Source organism: Aspergillus costaricaensis, assembly GCF_003184835.1.
Source record: "Aspergillus costaricaensis CBS 115574 unplaced genomic scaffold BO79scaffold_20, whole genome shotgun sequence".
NCBI lineage: Eukaryota > Fungi > Ascomycota > Eurotiomycetes > Eurotiales > Aspergillaceae > Aspergillus > Aspergillus costaricensis.
In genome coordinates this window covers 400899-416761 of record NW_020291820.1, presented here as the reverse complement: position 1 = coordinate 416761, position 15863 = coordinate 400899, and the positions used below count along the sequence as shown (strand labels likewise).

At 50.5% G+C, this 15863-nt stretch overlaps 4 protein-coding genes across 4 annotated transcripts; 1 reads left to right on the top strand and 3 right to left on the bottom strand.

Moving 5' to 3' along the window:
* Positions 1 to 375: 375 nt before the first annotated feature.
* Positions 376 to 2445, top strand: BO79DRAFT_246168 (cytochrome P450; the record flags this gene model as incomplete). Its single annotated transcript, XM_025685538.1, has 9 exons — positions 376 to 691; positions 750 to 785; positions 845 to 1066; positions 1126 to 1766; positions 1842 to 1953; positions 2014 to 2064; positions 2119 to 2144; positions 2239 to 2312; positions 2391 to 2445. 9 exons carry the CDS (start codon positions 376 to 378, stop codon positions 2443 to 2445), a joined length of 1533 nt encoding a protein of 510 aa, XP_025538464.1.
* Positions 2446 to 2524: 79 nt separating this feature from the next.
* On the bottom strand, positions 2525 to 3471 carry BO79DRAFT_288350 (alpha/beta fold hydrolase; the record flags this gene model as incomplete). The annotated part of the gene is made up of 1 exon (XM_025688671.1): positions 2525 to 3471. Exon 1 carries the CDS (start codon positions 3398 to 3400, stop codon positions 2525 to 2527), a length of 876 nt encoding a protein of 291 aa, XP_025538463.1. The 5' UTR covers positions 3401 to 3471.
* Positions 3472 to 3712: 241 nt separating this feature from the next.
* On the bottom strand, positions 3713 to 5373 carry BO79DRAFT_238465 (uncharacterized protein). Its single transcript, XM_025684818.1, has 3 exons — positions 5103 to 5373; positions 4827 to 5017; positions 3713 to 4660 (listed from the first exon to the last, which is right to left on the bottom strand). The coding sequence occupies exons 1-3, from the start codon at positions 5266 to 5268 to the stop codon at positions 3926 to 3928; spliced, it is 1092 nt and encodes a 363-aa protein (XP_025538462.1). The 5' UTR covers positions 5269 to 5373; the 3' UTR covers positions 3713 to 3925.
* Positions 5374 to 5913: 540 nt separating this feature from the next.
* Positions 5914 to 14721, bottom strand: BO79DRAFT_218832 (putative cell morphogenesis protein (PAG1); the record flags this gene model as incomplete). The annotated part of the gene is made up of 6 exons (XM_025683433.1): positions 5914 to 9375; positions 9429 to 12977; positions 13034 to 13785; positions 14513 to 14552; positions 14648 to 14674; positions 14719 to 14721. 6 exons carry the CDS (start codon positions 14719 to 14721, stop codon positions 5914 to 5916), a joined length of 7833 nt encoding a protein of 2610 aa, XP_025538461.1.
* Between the last annotated feature and the right edge of the window lie 1142 nt (positions 14722 to 15863).

The following is a 15863-nucleotide window of genomic DNA, read 5'->3' as shown; positions in this document are numbered from 1 at the left end:
TTCCAAGCTTGATTCTCAGCACCAAATGAGGTTCCTGATTTTTGGGATTTGTCCCAAGCTTTCCGGTGCTGATAATACCAGCGATCATTATGTATATGCATCGTTGCACTAAGAGGAATACACTACCTTGTGCCGTGGTATGAAGCTGAGAACCCCGCAGATCCTCGACCCGCCCCCGCAACCGACCAGTGGCAGGTCGGTGAAAGATGACCTCTACGCGCCTAGCAGTAATTACAGTCCGACACACAACGTCCTTCTAGTGCTTATCAGTGCCACTGGCTCCCATGTTATTTAATCGACCTCTTCTTCCTCTATTTCTCTATATGCTTTCCCAAGACTCATCCAGGTCAAATCATCACCGACCAACTCACCAAGATGGGCCTGCTCAGTGACTTCACTCGACTTGATTCAATTCATCATGAATCCATTTCATACTTTCTGCCATATATTGCCTGCTTATCACTCCTCTCGCTTATAACCTATGTTCTATACATCCGCTTTTACAGCTCATTAGCTAAAGTCCCCGGCCCCTTCTGGGCCAGTCTTTCGCGATGGTGGCTGGTATTCTTCTCAGACAAAGGCAATATGCATCGATTGTATCCTCGTCTCCATGAGAAGTATGGCAAATTGGTTCGTGTCGGACCAAGCGAAGTTAGTGTGGCGGACTTGAATGCCATCCAGACGATTTATGGTATGGCCGCTTTTCACCTGAAATTGTTTCGTCAAAGCACTGACGCATCAACGTGTAGGGGCTGGAAACAGGTTCGCAAAGAGTGATTGGTACAGTGAGTCCACTCGCCCTCTCAATAATACTGATGTGCAATTTTGCTGAAATACTACGAAGGCGTCTGGCAAGGTCGTCGTAAATTCGATCTCTTTGCAGAACGAAGTGAGATAATCCATGGTGCTCAGCGACGACTCGTCAACAATATCTACTCGATGAGTAGTCTCAAAGACTTTGAGCATGGCGTGGATGCAGTCGTCGAACGACTCATGCAGTGTCTACACCGGCAAGGGCCTGACGCAACTGTTGATATGGGGAAGTGGGTGCAGCTGTTTGCTTTTGGTAAGTTTTCCCAAATATGTTCAATGCATGTTACGTAACTTCTAATAAACGCAACCCAGATGTCATTGGAGAAATCACATTCTCCAAATCATTCGGTTTCCTCGAGAACGGAACAGACGGTGGCGCATTCAGTCAGATTGAGAACGCACTTCGCTCGGCTTCCTGGGTGGGACAAGTACCCTGGGTTTATTGGCTGCATGATTATATGACGCCTCTCATCGGAAGTCGCTTGGGTATCGCAGCGCGCCATGGTACGATCCGACAAATTGCAGCTCGTGAGATTATGGCCCGTAGAGAGGAAAAGCATGTCGAAGAGGCTAAAGAAGAGCAAGACATCTTATCCAAGCTCTTTGACGTGCAGAAGAAGAAAGGAAATCAGCTATCAGATGATGATGTGCTCTCAATGGCTACGTCGAATGTTTTTGCGGGCTCTGATACTACTGCTATCTCGATCAGATCGATCATCTACCATTTGCTGAGGACGCCGACCTCCCTGAAAAAGCTTAGGGATGAGATTGAAGATCGGAAACGTCAGGGGAGGTTCTCGGACCCGGTTACGCTGGACCAGGCGAATGACATGCCGTATCTTCAGGCGTGCATGTGGGAGGGGTTGAGACTGCACCCGGCTGTTGGGATGACTCTGCCTCGTGTTGTTCCTAAGGGGGGTATTGTGATTGATCGGTGCTTTTTGCCAGAGGGGGTAAGTTGACTCCAGTATCCATGGTTTGTTGACTGCCCAATGAAGGATTGTGTATTGACGCAAGATAATGACTAGACAACCGTGGGCGTCAACCCCTGGGTCGTCCATCGCGACGCAAGTGTTTTCGGCGACGATGTTGAAGCATTCCGCCCTGAAAGATGGCTAGGGGAGAAGACAGGCGATATGAGTGAGTCCATACCTCCACATTATGTTTTGATTCAGCTAATCAAATGCCTTCTATTATTAGGACGATACTTCTTCGCTTTCGGTGGTGGTTCGCGACTTTGCATTGGAAAGAGTACGTATACCTCATCTTCGTCATACAAATTTCTATAGCTAATATTTATGACAGACATAAGCTGGATGGAAATGAGCAAGGTAAAAGCCACCCAACCCAATGATACCCCTCTTTACAGTCCACCTTCCAACATCATTACGGTGGAATGTATACAACATTATTAACGGCGCATAGATGATCCCAACCCTCCTCAACCGCTTCGACATCCAACTCGCGAACCCAGATGAGCCATGGAAGGAAACATGTTGGTACGTATACTACCATCCACCCACAAATCCGATCACAAACCCATCATATCAGCCAAGTCAATACTAACACTATCACAGGTGGTTCGTCAAACAAGAAGGTCTCCTCGTCAAACTCTCACCCCGCAAATCATAACCCCTACATCCTCACCAACCATGTCCCAATATCACCCCAATCCATCAAACTGTACATACATACAACCCACCAAGACAAATCAATGATGACTATCCCTCCACTCCCCCACCCTAAAAACCCAATCTCTCACCAACGCCCCAAACACCTCCCTCTCACTCCCATCAACCGGCAATCCATGCGTCCCACGATCCAGCACCGCAAAAGTCGCCCTCGGATACCTCTCCAACAGACCCAAACAATCCCTATACCCCACGCTCTTATCCTGCCTCCCACAAACCACCAGCGTCGGGGCCATCAACTTCTCCCCATCATTCCCATTCCCAAGTACCTCCTCACTCAACCGATACCTCCCCACATCCCCCCTTATCCGATCCAAAACACTCTTATCAACCCCCTCCTCCGCAGGAACATACACCTCCCGATACTTCCTCACTAACTCCCCCACATACCCCTCCGTCTGAACCAGCACTTTCCCCCCGTTCTCAACTCCGAGAAGCGTCCTATCCTCATCGTCAAGCCCATCCATGAGTTTCTCGTTTTTAATAAGTGGTTCAACCCTATCAACATCCCGCTTCGCATCCTCCGGCTCAACCAACGGCACCCTGAGAAGTAACCCATCTATCTGAGCCATATATCTCTGAGCGATTGCACGCGCGAGATACGCCCCGCAGGAGGATCCGATCAAAATAAATCGGGAATTTCCCAGGGTAGTGTCGATGAAGTGCACGAGGTGGTGGTAGATGTCGTCGAGGGAGGTGATGTTTCTTGCTGGGGTGGAGGCCGTTCCTGGTAGAGCGATGTAGATTCGGTGCAGGTTTGAGTTGGGGATGTTGGGGCTGGTGAAGATGGGCTCGAAATCGTGCATTTCTGTCTGCGGAGTCATTTCCCATCCTGGGAGGATGAGGATCGGGTGGCCGGTGGGTGGGCCGTGGGTTTGTGTGGGGAGGGGGGTCATTTTCTTTTGGTTTCTGTTTTGGGTTTGGTGGTGAGATGGGTTGGGTTTGGGTAGAGTAGTATTACTATGTGAGGGATTGTGGTTGGAGATGTGCAGGGTTCAATTTAGGAGGGTTGTATCTGGGAGGGGATGTTGGAGTCATAGATTAGATTTGTGGTGGATTTGTCAGATCACGCCAGATCATTCATTTGGTTTTGTGGGTTGGCTAGTTTAGTTTGGGGCTGGGACTGACTAGTGGATTTGAAGGTGTCAGGGTCAGATACGAGGGCAGGATTTAAGCTAGCTTTGGGCACTTAATCAATTGCGCTTGGAAGGACTTCAATATGTAGTGTAGTGATGGTGTTGTGGTCGTCATGTATGTATAAATGAGATAAGAGCTGATAAGGACTTAGATGCATGCAGATCATAAACAGGCTTGGCAAGCGGAAGAGTCATGGCCATGTACTCTATGATCCATAATAGAGACTTCATTGCCACAACTGAAAAGTACTTCATTCGAACAATACCGGAGGCTGTACCAGCCGGTCATTGCGAGTGCTCCTTTAGCCACTTGTACACCACGGAAAAGTCCTTCCCACGGTGTTCCTCCTCAACAGCATTATACACTTTCTGAGCGGTATCTGCCAGCGCCAAAGGTGTTTGCGACTCCTCCGCAGCAGTAATCGCCAGTCGAAGATCCTTATTCATCAGACTCACTCCGAACCCTCCCTCGTAACCACGAGATGCGGGTGCCGTCTCAACCACTCCAGGTACGGGGTTGTTCACTTCCATGGGCCAGCACCGGCCAGTCGACGAATTGACAAGCTCCGCCAAAGCCTTGGGGTCCAATCCCCATCGCATGCCAAGGTTCATTGCTTCCGCGGTCGCGATGTTGTTGATCGCCAGGATGTAATTGTTCGCCAGTTTGCCTGAAACGCCGGCCCCCGGGGCGCCCATGTGCCACGCCTTCTTTCCCATCATGAGTAGCACAGATCGCACGCGATCAAGCAACTGACCGGTCTGCGAAGTGGCACCGAACATGAAGCTCAATGTGCCAGCACGCGCACCCACCACACCACCCGATACAGGGGCATCTACGAAGCGCCCTTGGGATGTGGTTTGTATAGCGTTTGCGATTTCTTTCGAGGACGCAGGATCAATCGTTGATGTATCGATGAACAGTCGCTCTTCTTCTAGCGTGGGAAGATCACCTTCTCGTAGAATAGAGTGATAGACATCCTTGACATGCTGCGGCCCTGGAAGGCTGGTGATGATCACGGACTGGATAGTATCATTAGCAAAACAAACCCAATTAAATGCGGGGTTGTGAATAGATATAGCACCCCAAGTATGTAGCCTTAAAGTAGCAAGCAATGTCCGATCGCAAAGCCACGTAAGGTCTCGCATCGAGCGGTGACAGACCCCCGAATAGGAACGATCAACTTACCGACTTTTCCGCAAGTTCTCTCGCGGTCTGAGCCACCAGAACCTCCGAAGCGCCGTCAGCAGCGCCGCTGCTCCTAGCGATTTCTTCTGCTTCCTTCACGAATCTAGACATGTTCTCTTCATTCACGTCTCGAATAATCAAGGTATCCGTCTCAGGAATCTTAGCGCGCAGGTTCTTAGCCATGTTGTAGCCTGTGGTAGACAAAGAGATTGTCAATGTCAATTAGACAATGCCATTGAAAGGCGTTGAAGGCTTCCCCGACCTGCTAATACCTACCCATTTGGCCCAGCCCAATGAATCCCCATGTAGCATCCCGTTGCGCAGAAGTTGAGAACGTGCGACCAGACAGAGCGTAGTGTTGCGTGAGACGGCATGTCGAGGGAGATGCTCTGAATAAGGCACCCCTTCCACTGCGAAGGGGCAGGGCACGCGAGAGACTCATTTCAAAAGAGGTATAACACGATAATGGGAGAGACCACTCAAGGTATAGTAGAGAGAGTAGTGCTAGGAAGAGATAGTATTTGTCGAAGGAAGAAGCGTAGTGACCTGGGGGAGCGAGCAGCTGTAAGTTGGAGAACAACCGAGCACCCCTCGGCCCAGTGGAGTGCTGGAAAGGTGGAACTCCGCTGCTTTCCGAGGCTTTCCATTCTTCAAAGTACCTCAAGCCAGGGGCATCATTGGGGAATGACGAATAGAGTTGAGAGTCGACGATCTTCCCTTCCTGCCTTCAATGCGGGGAAGCCCCAATGCGGTATGGCGTCGGGGAGCGTCACGGGATGGGCCCGCCGCCTGGGCCGTGAGGCATCCACTCTCCCCACTGGACTTCCCGAACACTACTACTGTACCACTCCATATCACTATATTCTCGTCTATGTATCTTCTGATTCAATTAATTAATCTATAGATGTCTGTACTACATACGGCCAAGGAAATGATGAAATGAGGGCAGGCGAACAGACGTCAAGGAAGAGTAAACGAAGGAAACATCGACGAATGGGTATGTTGAACGCCAAATCACACCAAGCACCGGCTTACAATATCAAAGCAAAAGAAGGTCGCACGAGGATTGGAGTGATGATCAGTCCCATCACTGTTGTGCTGGGGAAGATGGGTTGCTCGTTGGCCCCGTCAAATACTCCGCAGGCACCTTGGGCACGCGCGGTGAGCTGGCCGTCTGAGCCATTGCTCGCTGTTGGGCTCGAACCAGATCACGCTGTCTCTCCTTTTCTCGATTCGTAGCTGCCCCGCCGGTGAGCCGTCGCATACCGCTGCGGATCATGGATTCGAGCGACGAGGACCCGTCCGTGGCACTGCGTGTTTGACTGATAGGATGTGGCATGGCTTGTTTGTGATCTGCCAAGCCGTCCTCTATCTCGTCATCGGATAGGAATGCCGACTCAAATCCGATCAAGGGCGTGTTATGGTGTGCACTAGAACTCTGAGGCGTGAACAAATGATTGACTGGAGACGTGACGGAGCGCGTGTGGGAAACGGGCCGTGCAGTTTGGCTCTGAGGCTGAGGCGTAAATGTCCCAGGAGATGGTGTCCCCATGCTGTCGAAGCGCAGATTGGACGGACGGGACTCAGCAAGTCCATTATGGAAAGAGGACGTTGAGGCGGTTCGGGCGAGGGACTTGCGGAGGATTGGCGCAGTTTGCTGATCGTACAGATTGGCGTTGGTATCGGCAAATGTACCAGTAAAGCCCCGTAGGGTTGAATCGGAAATAGGATCCAGCGTTGCGTGCACCGGGTCCGTCTCCTCGAAGAAGTCATCCAGACTGTCCAGCTTCTGGACGATGTCCCCCATGTTGCCGTCCGTTTGCGTGTCGATAGATTTCATCGTGTCCGCACGCATGGGGAAGAACGTGTCATTATACTCGTCGGCGTGGAATTCCACCTCAGAGGGTGCTGTCTCCTGCACTTCCATACGGTCAACCTCCGCGCAAGTGTAGAACACTGCATGGACATTGTGTCGTGTGATGCTTGATTGCGTCGCGGGCATGGGTATCGACCATCCAGTGGGCTCCGGTATACCATACAAGCTCTGCACGCGCTCGTACTCCTTTCGGATAGCCCGAGAAGACGACGAGGAAGCCATGCTCATCCGGATGTGATGCTTCTCCATTGGATTGGCCGAGACGGTCATGATGTGGTCCATGACCTGCAAAGCTTGGGGACAGAGATCCGTTTGTAGCAGTCGCAAGAGAGGAGAGATCAGATCAGGTCCATGACACGTCACTTCTCCCCGACGCATGTCCATGTCAGGTAACAGCACGCATAATATTTTCATGACCTTGACGCGGAACCAGTTTGTGGTATTCGTCAGCAATCCCATGAGGAAAATAAGACTTTGAACATCCTGGCGAGGGAAGTAATAGGACCGAATCTCTGTGATGATATGGTTCAGGAAATCGTTCTCCGCCTTGTATTGGCCGTTCGCAAACCCGAGCAATGAAGCTGCTAGTCGGGGGCATCTTTCACTTTCAGCGACCCTTGCCAGCAGTGTCGCGCGCGCCAATGTCTTGGGATCGTCAACATCCGAGTCAAATTGACGCAAAAAGTGAGACAGGTTGGCTAATATGGCGAATAATAACCTGTTACCATCACCAATGAGTTCGTTGTTCGGAAGGGCACTTAGTCGGTGCAGGATGTCCAGTGTTCGATTCAATGATTCAGATGACTTGAGACCCTTGTAGATCAAATCCTGGAGACCATCAAAGCCACCTTCCCACTTTGGCGGCTGGCCTTTGATGAGCTCTGAAACCACCATGGGGTCACTCATGTCGACACGGTCCAGGAACTTCTCAAGCATGCCAACGCTTTCAATAAACTCCGTTTCGTGTATGGTATTCAAGCAAGCACACGTAGTCCAGAACAGCTGGGGATAACGCAGCAGGTCAGTAGGCGCCAAAGAGCTGATAATGATCTTAAGTGTCGTAAGGATTTCCATGGAGAAGGTTCGATAGTCCGACTCTTCGTCTGCAATAGTGTTCGACAGACGGGCCAACATATCAGCCAGCATCCGGGAGTCGAGAGACATGGATATGCAACGAAACACTTGGAACGACCGACAGGCGAGATGTCGCACTGGGCATGACGTCGCCCAGTTCAACGCTTCTTTCGCCCATAGGTCGTTCAGCCCTTCATATCCAAGGCTGAAGAAACCGACTACTTGGCGAGTGACAGAGGCCATTGATGGCGGAACACGGCTGCCGTCCTCTTCATCTTCTTTGTCACTGGCGTCTTCGTATTCCCACACAACCTTCGGATCACTCTTACGGATTGATTCCACAAAGTCTTCAATGGACTGCCGTGTTTCGATAGGCGCGTCATCCTCAACCTTTGCAGCGATCAACTCGTGAATCAGATGAACCAGCATTTCCCTGGCCTGTTCTTGCACAGTGAGCGTGTAATGGTCCCAGAGTATAAGTACAACATGAAGTAATTTAACCAAATCGTCCATGGTCAGTGTAACTGGCGCAACCATCAAGTCAACGAGGAAAATCAGCGCGACTTGGCCCAGGGAAAGGCCAGCTTGCTTGTTCCCAACAGGAAGTACTGTTCCGAGGTCTGTGACATAAGGTAGGCTTCTGATATCAGGTGGCGCTGGCGTGATATCTTTCCTTTCTTGTACCATGTGCTTAGGCACGACCTGCAACAAGAAAAACTCAATGACCTTGGAGCCTGCGGGAGTTCCTGCCAGGAACACAACAACCTGTTTGGCATAATCCACAAAGTTTTGCTCTTTGCGTTCCAAACAGAGGCTAATAATGAAGTCAAGCACTAACTGTACGTTGCCACCATGCGGGCCGGTGGCCAGGGCTTGCCAAAGGGCCTGAACCTCGTTTGGAAGAATAGTACTGCAGCGGATCGTAATCTCAAACAGATTGGCCAGAAGCATATATGACTTGGCTGTTGGGCCGCCATTGGGATCGACTTGAAGCTCCATTGTCTGGACCCACGGAAGGATGGCGGCCACCATGTTCCGCTGGCTGTCCGGCCGCAGATTCCGAAAGTGCAATGAAAACTCGGAGAAGAGAGTGAAGGCCAGGTCAGAGTGTTGCTTCGCCAAACGTTTCGAGGTCTCGAATTGCGCAAGCTTGTAGACGGCGGTCGTCTTGTCGGAAATGCTGATGTCGAAGTCTTGTAATCTTGAACTCTTCTGTTGTCGCTCTTCCAAAATCCGAAGCAGCTTAGCAGACTTCATTCTGATCTCCCGTTTTGGGCTACCAAGTGTAACAAGTACGGCACCCAAGATTCTCCAAAACCCAAGCGGATAATCCTTATGCTCGATGAGCACTTCAGTTACGACTTCAAAGTAGCTCTCCAATGCCTTCGGTCGCTCTGTGACATAGCACATCTCGATGGACCGTTCCAACAAGTATGAGTGCTCCTTATTGTGGATGATAAGATTTTTCAAGGCCCGTCTACCAATGGCGTGCCACTTGTCACTGATTGTGTTGAAAATAATATCGACCCAAGAAAGCATCCGGCCCACGTCAAATTGGAGCACCGACCCGCTCTCTGTGGTAATACTAATCGGCCCAGCCTACAAAAGTCAGTTGGTAGCCCGCATATAATGAAAAAGTCGAGACAACTTACACATAGGGATGCCATTGCACTGAGGGCTGCTGCGCGCAGATTCTTCTTCTCTATTTCCATGGCTGCGGCAGTATTACGCAATTCGCCAGCCTCGTGATTCTGTGAGATGGCATTCCTCCGCATCGTCTCCTCACGTTGCGAGATCTGGGACTGATTAGGCGAGTATCCGCACCAGTCCTCCATAAGAGAAAAGGAAGACTTTCTTGACTCGAAAGGTATCCAGCGAGAGGGGTCTTTGGTACGATTGATACCCTCGAAGAGCTCCTCCATAAGCCCGCAGTAGTGGAAGCGAAGGCGCTGAAACTCCCAGTCGTTCTGAACCTCGGCATCACTCAAGAATATCCGCAAGTCCTTTGCATAGGTGACAAGGTTGTTGACAATCCAGTCATCGTTGTAGACTTCGGGTTCTTTGAGGAAGTGGGACGTTAGTTTATACACATGCGTAACTTCAGTCCGCAACCGGTCTGTCTTGCGATTGCGCCGTGGGCTGCTCGGAGAACGATAATGTGTACCAATCCGAACCTTAGCTTCTTCGTTGCAAGTCGTAACGGCGTACTGTAGAGATTCGAGTAGGGTGCGGTATAGGTTCATGTTGATCGAGCCTAGGGCAATCACTATAGCGTTTCGTATAGAAGAACGCTCGGCTGATAGCAACGGGATCACAAAGGCAAAGAGGCTTCGGGCGGAGCTTATTTTATCCTGCGACTGTTGTGACCCTTTCGATCCCTTCCGTGCATGCTGAGCGTTTGCCAGCTGACTCTGGGACTGTGCGCCTACGCTGTTGAGGGTGGTACAGGCCATGACCAAATACAGTTTCCACTGCTCAATCAAGATCTCGGCGGTTGTGTTACTCCTACCGAATGAGCGAGCTTGAATGGCATCGATCGGACCGTATTGAGGATACTGAGGACTCTCCGCGAGCGACGTAATGGTCTTGTGCATCAGGACAAGTCTCGCACACACGATCTCACGGCCCAACGTCACAGCGAAAGGACAGGTCTCGAAGCTAATCCGTATGATATTGGGAAATACCTTCGACCATAGTGTGGAGTCATAGGAAACTTCACTGCTACACAGCTCAATCAGCGTGTTTTGAGTGGCGCTTCTTCGCTTGCCTTTCTGGATGCGACTTCTCTCAGCCACAGTTAGTTGTTCGTCATTGACGTCCAATATCTGTTGCGAGTCGGCCTCCAAGATCCGGATGATTCGCGTATTCTCCTTGCCGAGGGCACTGTCAAATTCCGTAATAAGGCGGAGCACGGTGATCGCAAAAGCGCGAACCCTCCTGGATTGCGAGCAAAGGAAGAATAAGCCGTGGGACTCCACCTCCTCGACCTGGGCGAGAACGCTGGAAAGGTCCAATTGCAGAGCTCTGCTCCCAGTACCAGACTTATCGCCAGAGTCCGCCGCTGCATCTTTAGTCTTCTGCTTGATCTCCTCAATCCAGATCCTCAGCAACTCGACATACAATCTCAATGTAGATTCAATGTGGCCTGGCCCAAGCATGCCTTCGTCTGACATGGTGGAATATCTCGCGTCGAAATTGAATATAAACCTTGCGAAACCGATCGTCACCTGCTGGGCATGAGATTGCCGTGCAATTGCTTTCAGAGACTCGGCAGATGAGGACGCTATGTTTGTTTGAACATGAGCAGTGCCAGTACAAAGCAGATTGATAAGAGAATTGAATGGTATACGATCGGATAAACAGCGAGGCAGGGCTTGGACCGCGACGTGAAGAAGATCGTAGAAGCCCTGTCTCTGATCTAGAATGTTAGGATGATCATCCCGTCTTCCAAAACTGAAGGCCTCCGCAATCGGGGTCTTGGGAGTTGTCCCGCCGAATTTCTCATCCAGCGCTGCCTGTCCTCCGAAAGTGTTGTCGCATAAAAGAGTTATCTTGCCAAGGATGTCACAGAACCGGAAATAATAGTCTCTGACATTCTCATTCAGTCTTGCTGTGTTTACAGGCCGTGATACTGCATCCCCCTTATTCCCTCGGGCATTTGGAAGCCGGGGGTCAGCCAGGAACTGAGGACGGTGGAGATAGGTTGGAGAGGACATGTCGGTGAATGGGTTGGGGATCGAACCGGTGGGCACGGGAGGGCAAAGCTGATCAGAATTCTCGATGTCTGTCATGATGGCGAGGAAGGACCTGATTCCAATCACCATTTTTTCCGGCTCCATTTGTTCGATCTTTAGCTCTTTCCCGGAGAGAAAAAGATCCGAGCTGATCATTTGAAAGATGATGCTTCTGAAACAGACGTCGGGATGCTTAAACCCAATCATCCGTATTAGTTGGATAAGAGGTTCTGCAACGGCCGGTTCTGTACTCAGATATGTCCTTTTGCCCGGCGGAAGCGCGATTTTCGACACTTCGTCGACTTTACGCAGTGTAGCTGTGGGCGATTCTGAATACCGGAAGAAGTAGGTCCACAGCAAGCGACACATTGCCTGTAGAGCTGGCCCTCTCGTTGGCCGGTCTTTTAATCTCGGTGGGAGCGACTGGACCAGTGAAAGCCACTGTGAGGAGAAGTTTTCCTTCGTCGACACGCACAAGAGCAGCACATGGAGGGGGAAAGCCACAGTCCAATGACGAGGCTTGGTTAGCATCTGAGACAGACGGGACTGGACCAGTTCTATGAAGTCTTTCCACTTAGGCAATGTCAAGTCAGAGTTGGGACTTGCAGCCACAGGTAGAAGTAACTTTTCAAAGATGTAACAATATGCCTGCTTGACCCGTTGCCCATGAGAATTACCGAACAGTCGTGCCAGTGAGCGCAAAAATTCGCAAGAGCGAGCCCATGAGTCGGGTTGTGTCTTAATCCGAATATGCCTCATCCCTAGGATTAGGAGTTCGGCTTTGGCGTCACCATCTCTGGAAGGCCCACGAAGTGTTTCATCCTTCTGAATTTTTTCGAGCTCTGCCAAAAACCGAGCTGTGACGCTTGTGAAGTTGTTTTCGCTCATGATCCCTAGCACTTGGGAGTAAATCCTCCAGTTCGCCATGCGAAGAGGCGAAGCTGAGATCTGCTCGGGGTCTACTGTTTTAAGTTGACCGAAGACAATATCCTCTAAGCGGTCCGCCATGTCCAATGTGATCGAAGCAAGACTGCTCTGGTTGAATATCTCGATCAAAACCCTGCAAACCAGGTAAACGGACACCGTCGCACGCCGCTCCGCCAAGATGACATCGTCGTGCCGGGAGTAAAGTGTAGTCGCAGGAGACGCCGAGTCAGTCTGAGAAGCCGATTCTGCGATGATCTGGGGTGGCTCAGTGTTGCGGCGAATCAGGGACCCATTTTCGGATGTAGTCTTCTGACCAGCGGCCTGTTTGGCCACAATAGCAGCATCGCCTTTGGCCTTTCGCCATAGCATGATCGTATCAATCAGAGGCTTCGGTTTCTCTCGCGCGATATGACCCAAAGCAGAGATCAATTGATCAAAGTTTGAATCGACGCCCGGTCCGCATACCTCTTCAACTGGCGCGTCTGACTCACCCAGCTTCATTATAGCCTGGTTGATCTTGTTGTCCGCTTGACCTACAAACTAGGGCCACTGTCAGCAGTCGGATTACGCTCGGCGAAAAAAAGGTATACACTTACGGAATTGAAGAGATGGTGCAAAGCGTATTCCCCAACCGTCTTCGACTCTGCTCCAAAATGGTGCCTCGAGTGCGAACGGCTATGGGACCGCTCCTGCCACGGCTTTCCGTTGGAGTTCATTCTCCTGTGAGCTGTACTCGCCAGGGTCCCATCAGCGACATCATCCGTGTCTCTATCCTCTATGGTGCTTAGTGTGCCCTGCAGACTGTGCACCGCTCCGTTGGCCCCTTGGCCCTGGAAGCCCGAGGGTCCCTCGTTCTGCTCCATTCGTACAGCGCCTGTGCCTTCTGGGTCGGGGGCGCCACCGCGGCCGAGCGAAGCGATCAATTCGGGGCTGAGCGGGCTTGTAGAGGTTGTAGAGGCAGCGAAACTGGGATTTCGGGAGTGTTGGATTCCATGGACAATCGAGGTATTTCGATGATGACCGTAAGAGTTGGATGGTCTCCTCTCCAAGCCGACATCGTACCCAAGACCAGACCTCCCAGCGCTTGGTTCGGGACTTTTGGAATGGGAGTTGCCGCGGCGAGAGTGTTGAGGTTGTGAGGATGAAGGGGCTAAGGCGGATAGGTCGGCACCTCCTCTGACCGTGGAAGTTTCCCGACTGTGCACGGTGGACGATGGCGTACTTCTCGTGACAAGGCGTTCTGGTGGAGTTGAAAAGCTATGGTGCGACACAGGGCTCGAATCGTCAGGGATGAGGGGCAATGGCGTTGGCTGGATGGGACCAGCCTTGATCGACGGATGTGAAGCCACTACCACGAACAACAAGTTAGACGCGCGATTATCCAATCACTCAGGACCATTAGAAGCGATAGATAGCAGGGTTAAGACCATCACAACGAGAATCCGTTAGGTCCGACCGAGCGATAGAAGACGGAGTCACGTACTGCTGTTGTCCGACGTCTGTCCGGGTTCAAACGCCACTCATTGCCTGCTAGTGCACTCTTCAGTTGGAGCGAAAGAACCTGGGTGCACTTGCAAACAGTGCATGGTTATCTTCCGCACATTAGATTGGAGACGAAATCGATGGATAGGGTGGTTGTCTGGGATTGAGGTACCGTCACTTGGAGCTTTGTTGCTGGAGCAGCTTCCAGCCTTTGCTCGCGACCGGAGAGGCTCTGAGCACGGGGACCATACCGGCCCCCGAGGATCAAATTCAGGAAAGAAAATCAGCACATCAGAATGATCCTAGAAACCATTCGCTCATTACACCATTCCACGCTTTTATTATGCATAATTAAGGGGGTTTTCTTCGATTCCCCGTCTTTGTTTCTTTGAGAGGGACTTCCTATGTCTCAGTATCTAGTATAGTCGGCCATATTGACGATACTCACCCCCAGCCAATCTTATCGGTAGATAAGAAGCACCCCGAAACTTTGGTTCCAGTCAAACTAGTCAAGAGTCACAACTGTTCACATAGTCTTCACCAGTATGGCTGCTGATCTACATGTTAGGATGCATTTATATGCTGTAACACACTGCATTCTTCAGTTTTCACATCATTGACTCTACCAGATGCCTAACCAACAAGGTTATCATAGCCGATCATGATGTGAGAGACAAGTAGAAGCCATAAGATTCTCAAAATCCAGAACTCTTGAAATGGCCACTCACTTTAAGTAAATTGAAATATGAACTTGGCTACTAGCAGTAAATTCATACTGCTTGCAATGTCAGTTACTCACCATTGTAGTACTAGTCCCGGTACAAGAAGAATGAACTTGCTTTGAAGTAAAATGACCAGTGCGGAGACAGCCAAGAACATGATCCGCAAATTAATCTTGTGAAGAATGCAAACCAATATATAGTAGCGAAGCATTCCCGGACAGGATCACACTTGTGATATAAGTACTGGCAATTGAACTTCCATCCCAAGTGATATAAGTCGATTGATGATGATCTTACGAGAGCCGTTTTTCCATTAGCACCATGCTTACCAGTGTGACTAGATCTAGGAATAGAAGATTCGTATAGATATGGGTCGCATATACGGAGTAGCAGGGCACGATGACATGAAGCCCACAACAGTCTGACACAACACACTCCTTCTACTCCAATAATACGAAGAAAAAAGTTCGAGCTATACCAGCAGGCTTTCATGAGTGTAGCAGCAAGTCTAAGTTCTACTAATTAAATACCTGATAACACTGGAATAATTTCAGATTGTTTAAGATGGTGCGGAATTCGTCCGCGAGAAGGGTTGCCAGTGTATGCAGAGCATTTGGTGCACTAACCAGTACACAAAGTGCGGAACGGGTGCAACTTCTCCAAAAGCGGAAAACAGGCAGAAGATGTGCCGCAGTCACGAGCAGCATTATCCATGGTCAGCCACCACCTGCCTTTAGAGTCGACACGCACGGGGGCGGATTGAGCAGATGGGGTCTTCCAGTGCATCCTTGCAGACAGCTGACAGAATTGGCTGTCGGTGTGCGTATTTTGAAGTCGGTATACGAAGCATAAAGAAAATCGGATATGCATGGACTATGCGAGTATTAGATACTACGTAGTAGGTAACCATCTTAAGTTCTTGTACCTGAATCCAGTCTTCCTCCCCTTATTGGCAATTGGAACAGGAAACTATGATTCGCAGTTCTTTGACTGGAACTCCAGATTTTCGGACACTCCGGACTTGCCACCTCCACGGGGTTGCGGGAGAAACGGCACAGAGAGATTGCCTTCATATGCCAGTCCATCACAAGAATTACTGAAAGTGGCACAGGATCTGGAAAGGCGGAACTCGGTTAGCAGAGGAACTCGGCAGCGAGTTACGGAAGATCGCCCCAGATGAAACAGAGGAACAACTGGTCATTACTGGCTGTGCCTTCATGGC